This window comes from Sminthopsis crassicaudata, chromosome 2 (assembly GCF_048593235.1).
Source record: "Sminthopsis crassicaudata isolate SCR6 chromosome 2, ASM4859323v1, whole genome shotgun sequence".
Lineage (NCBI taxonomy): Eukaryota > Metazoa > Chordata > Mammalia > Dasyuromorphia > Dasyuridae > Sminthopsis > Sminthopsis crassicaudata.
The window spans coordinates 256,633,379-256,652,348 of NC_133618.1; the positions used below are offsets into that span (position 1 = coordinate 256,633,379).

The 18,970-nt window shown below is 33.9% G+C and overlaps 1 protein-coding gene across 21 annotated transcripts in view; it reads right to left on the reverse strand.

Moving 5' to 3' along the window:
- The window catches only part of EHMT1 (euchromatic histone lysine methyltransferase 1), a 265,726-nt gene that overhangs the window by 23,653 nt on the left and 223,103 nt on the right, over positions 1–18,970 (reverse strand). For all 21 annotated transcript variants that reach the window (XM_074288973.1, XM_074288966.1, XM_074288986.1 and 18 more), the window contains one exon: positions 12,873–12,951. In XM_074288973.1, the coding sequence (XP_074145074.1) occupies positions 12,873–12,951 (79 nt within the window). The remainder of the gene's footprint in view (positions 1–12,872; positions 12,952–18,970) is intronic.

Genomic DNA, 18,970 nt, shown 5'->3' on the forward strand with positions numbered 1-18,970 from the left:
CAATGACAAATGTTGAAGGAGATGTGGGAAAACTCACACACTTAATACATTGCTGGTGGAATTGTGAACAGATCCAGCTATTCTTGAGAGCAATTTGGAACTATGCTCAAAAAGTTATCAAACTGTGCATACCCTTTGATCCAGCAGTGTTACTACTGGGCTTAAATAACAAAGAGATCTTAAAGGAGGGAAAGGGACCCACATGTGCAAAAATGTTTGTAGCAGCCCTTTTTATAGTAACAAGAAACTTGAAAGTGAGTAGATGCCCATCAGTAGGGGAATGGCTTAATAAGGTATGGTATGTGAATGTAAGGGAATACTTTTATTCTGTAAGACACAATCAGGATGATTTCAGAAAGGCCTGGAGAGACTTACATGAATTGATGCTAAGTGAACTGAGTAGAACCAAGAAGAACATTGTACACAGCAACAAGATTATGTGATGACTGACTGTGATGGATATGGCTCTTTTCAACAATGAAGTGATTCAGGTCAATTCCAATAGACTTGTGATGGAGAGCCAGTCACACCCAGCAGGAGATTATGTGGAATTAATATGGATCACAACATAGTATTTTCACCTTTTTTGTTGTTGCTGTTATTTGCTTGCTTGCTTTTCTTCTTTCTCTTATTTTCCCTTTCTGATCTGATTTTTCTTGTGCAGCATGATAAATGTGGAAATATATTTAGAAGAATGGCAGTTGTTTAACTGTATATAATGGATTATTTGCTGTCTAGGAGAAGGAGGAATGGAGGAAGGGAGAGAGGGAAGGAGAAAAATATAAAATACAAAGTTTTACAACTATTATAAAAAAAGATTTGAAAGAGAACAAATTGCCTTTGAAATGGGGGAGAGGGGGAGGAGAAGGAGGATGTATAGTCCCAGTACAGTCTGTCAAAAAAAATTTTTTTTGATGGGGGAACAGGGTGGGGACTATGGCATGTTTGAAGGAAGCAAGTAAAGAATAAACAGATAAGTAAAAATTGAAGTTTTGAGAGAAAGAAAGATGACTGTAGTTCCAATATACTAAGGAAGATTGAGGGGTGATATTAAAGATAGATTAGAAAGACTGGCTTCCACAAATATTCTGTGGTCAAAGAACACTGTATTCAAAGATTTGTTATCTCTTCACACCAAATGACAAGATATTAGTATAAAGTACAATGCAGGAATCCACGAAAGATTCTTCTTAATATTAGCAAAGCAAATCTCCAAAATCTTACTCTCACAAGTATAATAATGACAATAGGAAGGCTCCTGATACATTAAGAGAAGTCACTGGGATTTGATCACAGTAGAATAACTGTATATAAACAGCTAAATTAAGTTACAGAACCCATTCCAATGGCAAATACATACAGTTCCATTAGTGGAATACAAAGATCTTTTCGGTACACAGTCCCAAAGCTCTAAATTGAACCAAAAGGCAACAGAATCTTGCAGTCTTTTCAAATAATGAAAGCATCATATCTGCATCCCTCTCCTCCTTAACATCTGTGTATTTTTTGTCAAGATTCTAGCCACAGATCTCTCTTTTTTAAAAATATTATTTTGCTTTGTGATAATGATAAATGCAAAAATCTACAGCATTTATTTGGGTCACACTGACCAAACTTATTGCAGTTGGTCATAGACACTCATACACTAGGGAACAGGTCATCAAATTGGCTTTCAAACCAGAGCCATGACTTATGGACAGAGAAAAAATTGCCACTCTCTGCTTCAGAGAGTAAAAGGTGACTGCTAGCTTTTATAATAAGCATTATTTAAGTGTATAACAAAAGGAAAAAAAAAGTAATAGCATAATAGCTCTTTGATCCAGTATTGTTGGAATTTAGGAAATAAGGTTCCATAGTGATTCCTTTTTCACACAACAGAAATTATTCTTTCAAATGCCAAAACATTTATTATTGTTGTTGGTGTTACTATTATTTAGCAATTTTCAATGGAAGCCTTTGCAAAATAAATCACAAATTTCCTCAGCTCCTCATTTGGGGCATTATGAACATCTTAGTGTAATGATAAAGTACAACAGATCTTTTAGGCACACTGAGGTAAATGTGGCTATCTGCTAAATTCAGTTATATTTAGCATAGTTTTTTTTTTTTTTTAATGGCTTCTTTATTCTATCAGATTGACAACTATCATTTCTCAACATTTTTACTTAATTTTTTAATGGGCCTAGAAACCAGATAATCTGGCCTGTTATACTTCTATATAAATTAATATTAAGCAAGACCTAGATTAAATTCCCTATTACTATTGAAGGTAGCAATATTATCCTACCAGTCACCCACCTTCAACTCCTTAATCTCTTTTACCCTTTACAAAGAACCAGTCAGCAAATATTACAATTTCTATCTTCTCATGCATGCTCTTTCTCTTCTCTGACATTGCAATTACTCTGGCATAAGTAACTTTACCTCTTATCTTAATTAATGCAAATACCTGCTCCCTGCTTTAAAGTCTCTCTCTCTCCTCCAATCCATCCCTTATTATCAAATTTGATCTTCCTAAAGTGCAGATCACAACAGTTACATGGTACAGTGATAGAATACTGGACTTGGATTTAGGAAGACTCATATTCCTAAGTTCAAATCTGGCCTTAGACACTATTAGCTGTGGGACTCTAAGCAAGTCACTTAAACCTGTTTGTCAGAATTTCTCACCTATAAAATAAGCTGGAAAAAGAAATGACAAAATCTCTAGTATCATTGCCAAATGAGGTCATGAAGAGTCAGATAGGACTGAAAACAACTTAACAACAATAAAGTATAGTCTGATCATGTAAAGCCCTACAATGACTATTGCCTCCATATCAAAAAATCCTCTGACTGGCTTATAACCCGGCTCCTTTCTACCTTTTCAGTCTTCTTCATTAGTTTTTGTGCTATTCCACAAACATGACATTCTATTTTCAGGCTCCATTCATTTTCATGGATTTTCCACATGCCGGGATTAATCTCTGTCCTCATGTCTCCTGGCTTTCCTGACTTCAGGTATCAGTTAAAAGCCCACCTTCTGCTTAAGAAGATGTCCTTCTAAGATTGTAATTATCTTATTTGTATATAGTATTCATGCTGTCTTCCCCAATGGACTGTGAGTTCCTTAAGAGCAGGGACTGTTTTAGGATGGTGGTGGTAGTGGTGGTGGTAAAGTTTTTTGCTTTGTTTTTCCTTTTTTTTTTTTTGTATTTTCAAGGCTTAGCACAACACTTGACACATTTGCTGTTGTTTAATCATTTTCAATTGTGTCATAGTCTCTGTGGCCTGATCTGGGGTTTTCTTGGCTATTGGTTTGCTTGCCTATTTGCTATCTCTTTCTCCAGCTCATTTAATAGATAAGGAAATTGAGGAAAGCAGGGTTAAGTGATTTGCCCAGAGTCACACTGCTAGTAAGTGTCTGAAGCTGGATTTGAATTCTGGCCTTCCTGACCACAGTATTCTATCCACTGTTCAACCTAGTTGACTGTCACCTAATACATGCTAAATGCTTAATAACTACTTTTTGATTTACCTGATGATGGAGCTGCCCTACTATAAATATAGGTGGATAACTTTGGTGAACTGAAATTCTGAAATGTTTGGCTTTCCTAAATGTTTTCTAGTTCTCAGAAATCTTTCAGGATAGAAAACGTAGCCAAATCTAGAATGTTCAGATAAGTGAAACACTACTGCTTGATGGAAAATAGTAAAACTGTTTAGTATATTTAATGTTTATCAGTACGCTTCTATGCCCTTAGCTTTATATAAATATTTTGACTTAAATATCTTTTGAGTAAATGACATGTCATAACCTTATTACATAATTCAATTTCACAGTATCAACAAATTAGAGGAGCTAAGTATTTGTAGTTCCAGAAATGTATGGCTACTAAAAAACACATTTCAGGTTTCTGGGTACCCTGTAGTCTCAATGGCTCTAGTTGAAACACAAAATTTCAGCAACATTACAGATGTAAGAACAGTATCCAAGTTCCTCCATTAACTATGCCCCCAAAGTCCACAGGCTTTTTAAAAAGATGTAGTTCCTCAACTGAGAGGATGGCCAAATAAACTATAGCAATTGATAATAGAATATTATTGTACTGTAAGAAATGATGAAAATATGAATATTTAGAAACATGGAAAGGCATTATGAATTTAGACAAAATAAAATAAATACAACCAAGTCAACAACAAAATGATATGATATAAATATTGAGAATTATAACAACTAAAATTGAATAGTGTGAAATTATAACGATCAAGCTTATTAATCCCTCCCAAAGACATGTGATCAGACAGCCTTCTTGCAGTTTCTTTGCAGAGATAAGAGATAGATGTAGAATACTACATATATTCAAAATTTTCTATAATATACTGGTTGGTTTATATGATTTTTTCCTTTCTTCTAAAAATTTTTCATTAATGGCTCTCTGAGAAGAAGTGCACAAGGGGCATAATGGGAAAAATAAGTAATACAAAAAACCAGGAACAATAATCAAAATTTTATTTTTTAGACACATAGCTTTAATGTATTTCTATACACAAGGAAATTCTGTCAGAGAGCCAACTTCTAATTTATCATGAGAATAACCATTCTATTATTAGCAATGCAAAATCTCCAACTTCTGCTTCTCAGTTTTTCCTGAGGATGTCAAAACCTTCAGGGAATAAAGATGAAAAAGGTAGAGTGGATACAGAAGACAGTTTGTTCTTCATCCCAACTGCAAAACACCTATCTCAAAAGACTCCAGCACTTCTTTTCACACTTCTGGTAGAAAGAGACATGTAACACAATAAATCTGTCCTATATCTTTACTACAAATTCATCATTCCATCTAACTTTGTTCTGATTCTTCATTCCTATTTTGGGCTATTTTCTTCTCTTATGAAGCTAGGTGGCATAATGTACGTAATATGGCATAATGTGTGGAATACTGGACTAGGAACCAGTGGCACAGGACTGACATTCAAGAGAAACTGGAACTTGCTATATAGATCTGAATATTCTGTACAGAGATAATAATGAAACCTACGGGAAGTGATAAGATCATGGAGAGAGAATATATGGAGAAGAGAGAAGAGTAAGAGAACTCAGCCCATGACGTATGTCTAATAGGTCAACTACAAAGTCATGTTATCCATGTATAACATATATTAGATTACTTGCTACCTAGGGGAGGGTGTAGGGGGAAGAAGGGAAAATTTGGAACAAAAGGCTATGCAAGAATCAATGTTGAAAAATTACCCATGCATATATTTTGAAAATAAAAAGTTTTAATAATAACAAATAAATAAATAAAAACAAATTCATGTTATCTACTTTCAAATGAGACCTCTTTGCTTATAAGTAATCTTTTTGTTAATTTCTAACTCTATGTGGCAAGGACTGGATCTGTAATTGCACTAATATAAGTAATTCTCTAATGAGAAAAATTCTTGTACCAATACAAGTACATTCACTATGTCTTACAATACTATCATAAAGAGTTACCTGGAAGACTGAAAGTTTAAATGACTTGCCTGGGATGACACATTCAGTGTTAGCAGTGAGACTTGAATCTAGGTATTCTTGGCTCTAAGACAGGCTAGCTTATCTATAATAACATTCTGCCTCTTGAGTTTCATATAATTTTATATTTAAACCTTTACTCTAGTTCTACCTACAAGCTACTTTTTTTTAAAACATGTTAAAATATATGCTAAATCCAATATATGTATACATATTTGTACAATTATCTTGCTGCACAAGAAAAATCAGATCAAAAAGAAAAAAAATGAGGAAAAAAATGCAAGCAAACAATAACAGAAAGAGTGAAAATGCTCTGTTGTGATCCACATTCAATTCCCATAGGCCTCTCTCTGGGTGTAGATGATTCTCTTCATCATAAGATCAATGGAATTGGCCTCAATCATCTCATTGTTGGAAAGACTCATATCCATCAGAATTGATCATCATATACTCTTTTTGTTGCTATGTATAATGTCTCCTGGTTCTGCTTATTTTGCTTAGCATTGGTTCATATAAGTCTCTCCAAGCCTCTCTGAAATCATTCTGCTGATCATTTCTTACAGAACATTAATATTCCATAACATTCATATACCATAATTTACTCAGCCATTCTCTAACTGATGGGCATCAATTTAGTTTACAGTTTCTTGCCACTATAAAAAAGGGCTGCCACAAACATTTTTGCACATGTGGGTCCCTTTCCGTCCTTTAAGATCTCTTTGGGATATAAGCCCAGTAGAAACACTGCTGGATCAAAGGGTATGCAGAGTTTGATAACTTTTTGAGCATTGTTCTAAATTGCTCTGCAGAATGTCTGGATCCGTTCACAGTTCCACCAACAGTGTATTAGTTTCCCACATTCCCTCCAACATTCATCATTATCTTTTCCTGTCATCTTATTCAATCTGAGAGGTGTGTAGTAGTAACTCAGAATTGTCTGAATTTGCATTTCCCTGCATTTCTAAAAGCTGGGATCTTTGGGTTTGTCAAACACTAGATTGCTATAATTTTGATTATTTTGGGCTGTAAATCTAACCTATTCTCCTGATCTATTCCACTCTATTTCTTAGTCAGTACTGAATGGTTTGATGACCACTGTACAAGCTACTTTCTTAATGATGACTAACCTCTTACTTTATTGAAAAGGTGGAACCATGAGACATGAGCTCCCCTTTCTTCTGCTTTACTCCTTAAACATTTTTTGTACCTTCCCTCATCCTCTTCTTTGTTCTGTACTCAGAAGGTGAGGAGATTTTTAGGCCAGAGATAGAGAGTGGTGCAGAAGGCAGAGGGTTAAGAGTCAGGATGACCAGAGAATTCCAATTTGGCCTCACATACCTACCAGTTGGCCAGCTCACTTAACCTCTATATGCTTCTGCTTCCTCAAAGGTAAAACAGATAATAATAATAATACCTTTCTCACTAGGATTATCATGAAGATGAAATGAGATCATATTTAGTCTTTCTCTTTGTCATGTATCCTTCCCCCCCCCCCCCCCCAAGGCTGGGGTTAAGTGACTTGCCCACACAGCTAGGAAGTGTTAAGTGTCTGAGCCTGAATTTGATCTTGGGTCCTCCAGAATTCAGGGCTGGTGCTCTATCCACTTGCGCCATCTAGCTGCCCCTGTCATGTCTCCTTCTTGACTGCCTAGAAACACATTCTTTAAGAAATAAAATATTTTCCTATTCCCTTCAACCATTAATCTCTCTCTCCTACGTTCACGCTAAATTTCTAAAAGAGTGGTCTATAGTTGTTGTCTACTCTCAACCACTTGTAATCTAACTTCTGATGACATCAATAAATTGTTCCCCTAAAGGTCACTAGTGACTTTTTATATTTGATGGCCTATACTGACTTTATGCCCCTTGTACTTACTTTCTGCAGGTTTTTATACCAAGGATAACTAGCTGTACTTGGATCCTGGTTCTTCTCTTGGTCTCTCTCATAATACTTTTCTCCTAATCTTTCTATTTGTTTCCAGCTACTTCATAGTATCCTCTTACAGTGAATGGCATATCATCATTAAGTCTCCTGAGTGTGGGAGAGTTTCAATAATTTGTTTTGGGGTCTGTTATTCTACATGCTTCTTCTTGTTTATTTCAACAAATCTCGTGAATTCAATTACCACCTCTTTGCAGAATTACCAAATCTATATATCCAGTTCTAATCTTACTGCCTCCATTTCCTCTCCTTATCATTTTTTCCTAGATGAAATAAAAATGCTCTCCAAAATTGCCAATTATCTCTCTAATTGTCAAGCTAGATGATCTCTGATCCTCATATTTTTTGACCTCTTTGTGGTTTCTGACACTATTAACCAATTTACTACCTTCCTGGATATTCACTTTTCTGACTTTTCCTCCCTATTTATCTGATTTTATATTATTTGTCTGACCATTCCTTCAGAATCTCCTCTACTGGATTATCATTTATATTTGTAGTCTTCTCTGATCATTCCAGCTTTTTGTTGTTATTGTTCCTCAAACTTAAACATTTTAGAGCTATAAGGAAACTAAAAAACCAGTTACTCCAAAAACCCTATTCCCAAAAGAATCTCAAAAATACACCTTTATAAAAGTCATCTGGCCCCTGCTTGACCTACTACTTCCAAGGCAGCCCATTCCACTCTGAAACAACTCCAGTAACAAATTAAATTTGCTTCTGTACCATTTTCATCATTGATTCTGATTCTTCCCTCTAGAGTTGAACAGGACTCTTTCACATGATAATCCTTCAAATATCTGATAACAATTGTGATCCCTCTGAATCAACTCTTCTTCAAACTAAACATCTCAGACACAAAGCTCTTCCCTGTCCTGGATGATCCTTCTCTGGACATATCAGTTGAAACTAAACTGAGATATCCCAAGAAGGAAAAAAAAAATACTCCAAAGATTCAGTTTTATCATGTCAGAATAAAGTTCTATGAAAATCTGCCTTAAGTGCATTCCAGTATTGTATTAGTTTTGGTTGTTGTGTTACTCTATTAATTCAATCCACTAAAATCCCCAATTCAACTTAAGAAGCAGTTATTGAACATCTAATGTGTATAAAGTATTAGTACAGGAAAGGACTGTCTTTTTACTTCTTATATTCCTAAGACTTAACATTCTCAATACAGTACCATGTGTTTAATAAAGCTTTAATGACTACTAGAGAGGAATGAAATAGATACAAAAATTAAATATTCTAATGGGGAAAAGTGTACCAAGTAGTTCTCAACAAGGAACCTGATCTAAGTCTTGGAATCTCAAGAAGAGCCTCATCGTGATACTGAGCTGATTAGGAGCAAATTAAGGGTTTCAATAGTCAACAATCATTTTACTAAACACTCACTGTGCTCTGGGGAACTGCGCTCAACACTAGGGATACAAAGAAACGACCAAAAAGACCCTGTCCTTAAAGAGCTTGCAACTTAATGGAGGAGAAATCTCTAAAAAATTAAGTACCTTAGAAAGACATACAAAGGAGCTTGAAGATATTCTCAAAGGGGAAGCTCCTAGTAGTTAGGAGAATGGAGAAACGCCTCTAGTAAAAGGTGATATCTGAACTGGAACTCAGAGGACTTAGAAGAAAGTGAGAGGAGAAAAAATAGCATCACCATAAAAATAGCTTTCTCAAGGAGTTTAACCACAAAGAATAAGGGATATATGAGACCATTCTGGTTCCCTTTTGTAACTGATTGTATTTTATATCACAACCAACATTTTATATAAATATCTAAAGTCTCATTCCTTTGTCTTTAAATTCAGAAGTTTAAAAATACAGCTTTTTTATACTGACCATCTTTCCTTTTTAAATTAAGTTTTAAAAAAAGATATTTGCCTTTCCTTGAAACAAACAAAAAAAAAAGTCAAAATTATTTCAGTATACCCTACTCCCAAGCTTATAATGTTGTTATAACCAAGAACATGTTACTCTCAGTAATGTCAATAGTCAACTCAGAAGTTTGGTCTTAAACATCATATAGTTTTGCTAATAATCAATTTTGTATAGAGTACTTAAGGTTTGAAAATAAGATTTCTTCACAACTCCTCTTTGATGACATGGTGCAATTATTATTAATCCTATTTTATAAACATGAAAATTCAGGCTTTAAGAATCTCAGTGACCAGCTTATAATCATGTAGCTAATATGTGTCTGAGACAGAACATGGAATCAGGTGTCCTAATATCAAGTCCAGAGCTATCTACTGTACCACAATATCTTTCAGGTATTCCCTGAAAACAAAGAAAACTTGTTGCTCCAAGAATTCTCAAGTGTCCCCAGATGACAGTGAGGTCAGGTTATCTTAAAAAATTAATTGATTCACTAATTAAGATGGAGTAAGCAAATTTGAATTTGAGCTGGAAGTTCAGGTTCCCACAAAGAGCCAAATGTTAAAAATCACTTCCAGCAAAGCTGTAATGTGTTCTGCAAAACTTAAAAGCATAATATCAAAACATCATAGTTGCTAGTGATAATGTCAAATATAGAGACCTAATAGAAGAACTCAAAACCATGTAGGAAGAGGATGAGGTATTATAACCTTTCCTATCATCCTGTCTATTGAAGGAGTTATCCAGATGATGCTTTTGGTGAATCTAATGAAGATAAGCATTATCTCATATTTTTAACCAATTATATATAAGGGATTACTTTCTCTATATAACAGTCTATAGATGACCAAATGTAAAATACTAAGCTAGATAGTGACATCCCAGAACTATTTCTATCTGAATATCATTAAAAAGATGGAATAACAACATAAAGAAGATCCAACTCACTTCCAGTTGATCAATGATGGACAGAAACAGCTACACCCAGAGAAGGAACACTGGGAAGTGAATGTAAATTGTTAGCACTACTGTCTATCTACCCAGGTTACTTATACCTTCGGAATCTTGTGCAACAAGAAAATGGTATTTACACACATATATTGTATCTAGGTTATATTGTAACACATGTAAAATGTATGGGATTGCCTGTCATCAAGGGGAGGGAATAAAGGAAGGGAGGGGATAATTTGGAAAAATGAATACAAGGGATAATGTTTAAAAAAAATTACTCATGCATATATACTGTCAAAAAAATTATAAATAAATAAAAATAAATAAATGAAAAAAAAAAGATGGAATAAGATTAATTAAAAAGAATAATCAGCCACTACATAAGTTTCATCACAAGATATTCTCATTAACTCTCTCACTTATCCTAAAGACTTACTGCTAGAACTTAGGTTGAAACTTCCTAAAAGAGATCACCACCTGAACCAATCATGAGCTTGCCATGAGCCCTTTGTAGTTAAATATTATAACATTATAGAAAAATCCACCGCTTTATATAATAACTCTCTGATTTCACTATTGGGGGAAAAGCACATCCTATTCTACGTATTTTTCTGGTAAGACTGTGCGGGAAATCAAACTAATGGTGAGTTCAGTGCTAAGATCTCAATCCATGTGCTTTATTCATCTGGCACATGTGGCTATAACTACTGCAACCCAAATAATAATTATTTGGTTGAAATGCCTACCATAGTAAGATTTGCTAAAGATTTAAGAAAAAAAAGTGATAATACCCAATCTGTTAAATTAAAAGTTACATTAAAGGCATCTATGTAGCACCTTTCAGCTTTTAATTTATGATCCTATGAATCAAAGAAGTATCAGAGCAGTGATTAATAAACTGATTTGCATTTCAAAGGACAATATCTAGATATAAACTTTGGAAAAAAATTTCTAATACCAAGCCTATGGCTGAAATGAATAGCAACACACCTCAAATAATTTTAAGATACTTCTATAGCTACCAAATATCTTTTTTCCCTCTATTAGATCAATTTCACTTCCTATCTTCCCAGTAATTAAATACTTTCTTCTCTTCACCCTATTTCCCCTTCATTTTAACTGTCCATATTACAGAAAAGAAGCATATCTTAAAACATATTCTTCAATTATGGAATAAAGCTTCATGTTTCTTGTTCATAACTTAATCAAATGAATTTAATCTTTAAACAACCCTCTCAAAACTGTAGCTACCTTTTGCTTAATTAAGTGTAGCTTTTAATGAAGAAAAAAAGGTCCATTTTTTCATTTTCTTCACTGTACTTTGTTTAAATTTCAATAAAAAGATATTGAAATATAAGAATAAGAAGCAAAGATAGAAAACTACTAAGTAGGTCAAACAAATAGGATATTATAGAAACTATCGCAAGCTAACTTGTAAAAACTAGATTAAGTACATCATCTTTTAAACCAAAAACTTGGTTCACTTTTTTTTTTATAAGTTTTGAAAAAAAAAAAAAAAAAAAAAAAAAAAAACAGAAAAAAATGTAAAAAAATTAATACTGACATAGTATACAAACTCAAATTATGTCAAAGATTATTTATTACTCTTTGTCTCTGCCAACCTACTCTTAGGTTTATATCTTTAAAGAGATCAGAAATAAAAAAAGATTGTAGTCTCATATATCATCTAATCCAAACCCTTCATTTTGCAGATGAGGATATCAAGGTTCAAAGAAGTATAGTAATTCGCCCAAGATCATAAAAACAGAAGGTGTATGAGGTAGAATATAAACTCAAGTTCTCTGGCTTCAGGACTAATGCTGCATCCATGCTAAAATATTCATAAACTGTACAATTTACGTTAGAAGAAATAAAATCCCAACACACACACACACACACACACACACACACACACACACACACACACACACACATCCCACCTATAAAAATCATTGGAGAAAATGTACTATTTATATTATATTAATAAAGTGAAATATTGTTATTCTTCAAGAAATGACAAATATGATGTACACAAAGACGTATGGAAAGATTTAAAAACGCAATGCAGAACAAAAAAATCAAAACCAAAAAGGACAATATACTCATCACTTTTTGCCCATCAGGAACTGGAATATTATTTATAGTGTCAAAGTAGTAGAAGCAAAATATATGCCAAATGACTAGAGAATGGCTTATAAATCTAGTTTATAAATGTAACGAAATGTTATTATTGTGCAATAAGAAACCAAAAAAAAAAATTGAAAAATGCAGGGAAATATGATCAGATTTGTATGAACTGATAGAGTGAAGTAGAACCAGGAACATGTACAATGATTATTGTAATGTAAAAGAAAAAAACAATAAAATTAAATTCAAATGTTAAACAACAATCAATCTGATTCTCCAGAAAAGACATAAGGAACTTTATCTTCCGTCTTTTACACCAATTAAACTAGAACAAAAATAAGGCTGTACTGGGTGAAAGAAAAATTTACTATAAGAGGTGGAAAGTTTTTATCTTGGGGGCAAAGTAAAAATGTATAAATATATTTTGGACTGATCTTTACCTAGACAATAGTCCCTGACTGCCCTGAAGCACACTACCTTGTTGTCCAGATCAAAGAGATAGGAGTCCTCTTCCCGGACATCAGCTTCTGAATCAGAAATCAGCTCTCCAACATATCTATATAATAGAAGTAAAACATGACAATAAGAGACCTAAGCACATTTAATGATAAATATCAAAGCAACCCTTGAGTTAGATTACTAAAATTAGATGAGCACATGATTTGCTATCCTAAAAACCATGTCTGCCAGCACCTTATTTAAAAAACAAATGACTGAAGACCCTTTCAGGAAGAGCATGAAACAACAGTCAAAGTCTTTGGATATTTTTATATACAACCCCTCACAAAAGCAACCTCTACTTTCCATGAAAACAAAGTGTAAATTGGTGTTTTTAAAATAAAAAAGTAAATATGCCAAATGTGTTCAACAGTGAATGCAATACTTTATTTAATATGTAATTAGGTCAAATTTTTTGAGTTAGTTTTTGTGTTATAGTTGACAAGGGTCAGATTTAAGACCAACAGTACCAGTCAGCAGAGGCTCGGATGAGTTATAACATCACAATTCATGTTGCATTTGAATGTGAAGTACAAAAATTCAGTCATGTGGAATACACCAAAAAATCAGTTATATATCAGCATAGCCTTCACATTTAGTAAGTGGTACACAATAATTGATCTCTAAAGACATCTAAAACTTTTATCAAATTAGAATATTAAACAATGGTCATAATCACTTGAAATCTTTAACATTAAAACTTTTTAAAAATTCTATTTTGTTTAATTCCTAAGGAAGTAAATTAATAAGTGTTTATGACCGACATAAATATAACTGGTGTGAATCAAGTACAAAGGAGACAAAAGACAGGTTAAGTAAAAGAAACACAAAGATGCTCAATGTAAAAATAATCCAGTTTTTATTATTAGATTCTTAAGTACATTAACTGATAGAAAAACAAACCACACTTGCATTGAATGTATGCATTAGCTCCAAGTATGAAATCTAATAAATTTAGATGACATCTTAAAAGTCCAGAGTATCCCAAAAATCGTAATGGAGCTATTAAAACTTAAAACTGCACTAAATGCTTTATAACAACCTGTATATAAGCAGATTATGTTGGCAAAATAAGAAAATTTTGTCATACAAAAAAAAAAGTTTTTTAAATTAACTTTCTCAAAAATTATACTTTTAATACTTTTTAATAAAAGGACTGCTTGTTATCAGTTACATATAGGATTGCCAAGTATAAAAAACTCCTATTCCATAGGAATGTTAGTGAAACCTACAGTTACTGATATACAGAAATTACACTTGGTGAATAACATATAAAACAATTTTAAATGGTTCCAATCTTCAAATAATACCCATAAGCCTAAAGATCTTTGTGATAGATCAAGTAAAAAAACTAAACTCTTTCCAGTTTGCATTACAAATGGATAAAGCAATAAATATAATTAAAGATATTCATTTAATTATATATTCATGTACATTAAATGAATTGCATACTCATAAATTATATATGGATGATAAGCTGTTGAAACATTTGTTTCTTTTATTATTTTGCAAATCAATGACAATGGTCACATCAAGGAAAAAATGTCATATGTAATTGACAAATGTTTTGATGTTAATGACAATGTGGCAGATACTAGATGCTATACTGATGAAGTTTAATTAGCATGTAAGGCATTAAACATTTATTAAGCACCTTCTATATACCAGACAATGTGCTAAGCAGGAGGAGCAAAAAAAGACTCAAGAGTTCCTGCCTTCAAGCACTTCACAACCAAATGGGGGAGGGAGAGAGAGAAGGGTATAGAATTAACAAATATGTAGAAACAAGCCATATATAATATAAAAAGGAAATAATTAAGAGAGAGAACGCATTAGAATTAATTAAAAGGGATTGAAAAAGACTTCTTGTAGAAGAAAAAGGCTTCTTGTAGAGATTTTAGTTGGGACTTAAAGCTAGGGAAATCAAGAAGTAGAATTAAGAAAGGAAATCATTCCAGGCATGAGAGAAAGGGATGAGCCAGAGAAAATGCCCAAAATCATGGTATGAAGAATCTTCTTCAAGAATAGAAAAGTGGGTGGTGTCACTGAAATGGAGCATAAATGATAGGAAGTAAGAATCAAGAAGACAGGAAAGGTGGAAGGAGGACTTTGAAGGGCTTTGTATACCAGAGTATTTTGCACTTGATTCTGGAAATGATAGGGAGCCACTGAAGTCTGTTTGGTGGAGGTGTGGGAAGAGAGACAAGGTTGGATTTGCATATTAGGAAAATCACTTTAGTGACTGAATGGAGGATGGATTAGAGCCCAGAGGATGGGCCACTAGGCTATTGCAATAATCCAAGTGTAAGGTGATAAGGGTCCAAACCAGAGTAGTGGCAATATCAGGAAAGAGAAAGAAATATATTTAAGAGAAGCAAAAATAAATAGACTGAATATAGAGGGTAAGGGAGGTGGTGGAATGATGAGTAAAAGATAATGAGAAATCAAGGATAATATCTAGATTGCAACTTCAATAGATTAGGAAGATGGTGGTGTCCTCAAAAGTAAAAGGGAAATTTAGAAGAGAAGGATTTAGGGGAACAACAATTCAGTTTTGAACATGTTGAGCTTAAGATGTAAACTGGACGTTTGGTTCAAGATGTCTGAAAGGCAGTTGGAATTACAAGACTAGAGGGCAACAGAGAGGTTAGGATAGGATGAGAGATTTGAAAATCATTAGCATGGAGATCTAAAGGAGTTGATAAGATCACCAAGTAGTATAGAGGAAGAAGATAGAAATCCTATGGGATACCTATGATGACTCAGCATGACCTGGATGAGGATCCAAAAAGACTAAGAACCAGAAGAAAGTGATAAAACAAAAACCAAGAGAGAAAAAAAAAAAAGCTATCAAGGAATGAAGTGTGATCAGCAATGTCAAGGCTACAGAGATGTTGAGGAGAAGATGGACTGAGAAAAGGTCATTCTATCTGGGTTCCAAGAGATATTTTTTAACTCTAAAGAGAGCGGTTTTGGTGAAATCCTAAATAAGCCAGATTTCAAGAGAATAAGGAAAGTAGAGAAAGTGGAAGCACAAACTGTATATGGCCTTTTCAAGGAATTTAATCACAAAAGGAAGAAGAAATATAACATGACAATTGGAATACATGGATTAAATGAGGGTTTTTCCCCTAGTATGTGGGACACAGTCATGTTTGTAGATAGTAGGGAAGGAGCCAGTAAATAGATTTAAAATAAATGATGAGTGCAAATGATAGAAGAGATAATCTGTTGAAGGAGATGGTATGAAACAGGATTATTTGGGGATGCAAGGGAGGAGAAAATGGTTAACTTTGGTAAAGAGTAAGGCTGTCTCATCATGTAAAATAAAGAGAAAATAATAACAGAAAGAGAAGGAGCTTAATAATACTAGGTGATAAACAAATCAGTAGCCTCAACTATTTTCTATAAATAAGAGACAAAGTTCTAAGCTGAGAGAGTAAAGTTAGATAAGCAGCTGTGGGAGGTATGAGAAAGGATAAACAGATTTAGAAGATTTGCTGTAAAGCATGGAATAGAGAGTAGATAATGGAGATATAAGAGGACTGCCTAGCAACAGTAAGGGTCCAGTTGAGGTTATATAATATAAACTTGTAGAGGATATACATCAGAATGATGGTTTTCTCCACCTTCATTCAGGAGCACATGTGTACAAACAAAGGTGGTGAATGGTGGAAATGATTCAAGACTGAGGTATGGTGGAGAGCAACAGAGTACAGTACAGAGCTGAAACAGTTCCAAAAAGGATCAAGAAGGGGAAAAAAGAGGGTAAACTAGAGCAAGAGAAGTGACCTGGAAGAGAAATGAAGGGTTAATTAGAAGTCATGATGTGGGTGAAGAGTACAGTATTAAGGAAGACATAAAAACAGATTATAATCAAATGAAAAAATCATGGAATTCTTAAAAATAGAAGTGGCATACCTGTGGCAAAATTGAGGGTATGACTGACTATCTTTGCATGTATCTAAAATGCAATGGAAGAGCTGATCATGGAAGTAAATAGACTGAGGACCTGAGTGTACAGGGTGTTTGAGGGACAGAATCTATGTTTTTCCTCAGTATGAGTACAGGAGTAAAGAAAAATTATGGGGGCAGCTAGGTGGCATAATGGATAGAGCACCAGCCCTGAAGTCAAGAGGACCCAAGTATCTCACCTCAGACACTTCATACTTCCTAGATGTATGACCCTGGGCAAGTTACTTAACCCCAATTGCCACAGGGGGGGAAAAAAAAAAAAGGAAGGAAGGAAGGAAGGAAGGGGAAGGGAGGGAGGAAGAGAGGAAAGGAGGGAAGAAAGCAGCAGGGAGGGAGGAAGGGGGGGAAGCAGCAGGGAGGGAGGAAAATGAAAAGAAAAGAAAGAGAAGGGAAGGAAGGAGGAAAAGAAGGAAAAAAAGAAAATTATGAAATATGTATAGGTCTACAGACAACAGCCATCAGGATTTTCATTGTGTCATGATAAAATGTAGGTCTACAAAGTTTAAAATGTAGCCCATAGAGCAATAAATACATGGATACATTGTACATACTGCACAAAAAATCATTTTTAACAAAAGATATGAGTAAGAAGCTATAAACAATTTTTCAAATTATTATAATATTAATCAACAATAAAGCTGATTATTAAACAAACTGATCATTAAAAAGCAGGTTCTTTGTAAAATTCTGTGACAGTACGAGTAAAGAGCAAAAGAAATTGCACATTCATTTTATAACAAAAAGTGCTTATGATAAACTATATTTGCTGCATGTTAAGGAAGGAAAGAGTACTCTGAATATCAATTGAAATTTTTCAATTTTTTTTCTAATCCAGATAGACAAATAAACTTATGAAAAAATTAAAATACAGATAATAAATTTATATAACATTTTGATTGGTTTGATAATTTAAAAAACACTTGCCCTGCAAATATATATGTATTTTTTTCCTAAACTGCGCCACCTAGCTGCCCTGCCCTGCTCTGCCAATAAAATAGTAATAACACCCTAATGAGTAAGCACCTGGCTGATCAACAAATTATTTCATTTTTTATTTTACTGCTTCATTAATTGGATGAGATTTACATTTTCACTGAATATATAGTACTCCTTATAAGAAAATATCTTCTGGGGCAGCTAGCTGGCCCAGTAGATAAAGCACCAACTCTGAAGTCAGAAGGACTTGAGTTCAAATCTGGTCTCAGACACTTAACACTTCCTAGCTGTGTGATCCTGGGCAAGTCAAATAACCCCAATTGCCTCTGGGGGAAAAAAAAAAAAAAAAAAAAACCTTCTAACAAAGCTCTCTAACTTGTCTTAGAATGGGGTATTGTTACTTCCTTGTTCAGGATCATAACTGAAAACTGACCAGATTTTCTTGGTCAGCTTGGAAGCTGGTTCTATCCATTACACTATCTTGCCCATCTCTCATGTTATTTTAGACTTGGATATAGTGGAATAAAAATGGATAAGGAATTTATTTGCCATTGGCAAATTTGATACTTAGTCTTATTTCATCTAAATATTAATAGATTTATCTTGTGATAGTACAATAGGACAAGTTTTTGAACCTGGAAAAACTGCTTCTATATACTGGCAAACAAAGAATAAAGAGTTCTAATTTTCTACTCACACAGCCACCACCATTCTAATTCAATCCCTCGATATCTCTTGCCTGAATTATTACTATAGTCTTCTAATTGGTTTCTAAACTCTCCCTATTATAATAAGCTACCAGACTGATTTTCCTAAAGGGTCTGCCCATGTCACTCCCATAACTTATTAAATTACCTTATAAGATGCTTTCTAACCAAGCAGATCAGAAACTGCTCTTTAACTTGTCTTAGAATATTACTTGGGTACTGTAATTTCCTTGCTTAGGATCATAATTTTCTGTTATCTCTAGGATTACATATAATTTCTGCTGTTTGACATTTAAAACTGGACTCTGGTCCAGTCATTATCTAATCTCTTCCTATCTTCCCACTTTTTTTCTGTTCATTATACTTCTCTATGCACTCTCTTAGTAACTACTTATTTGTTCCTCAAATAGAGGAAGCTAATGATGCACTAGTAAGAGTGCTGGGCCTAGAATCAGGAAG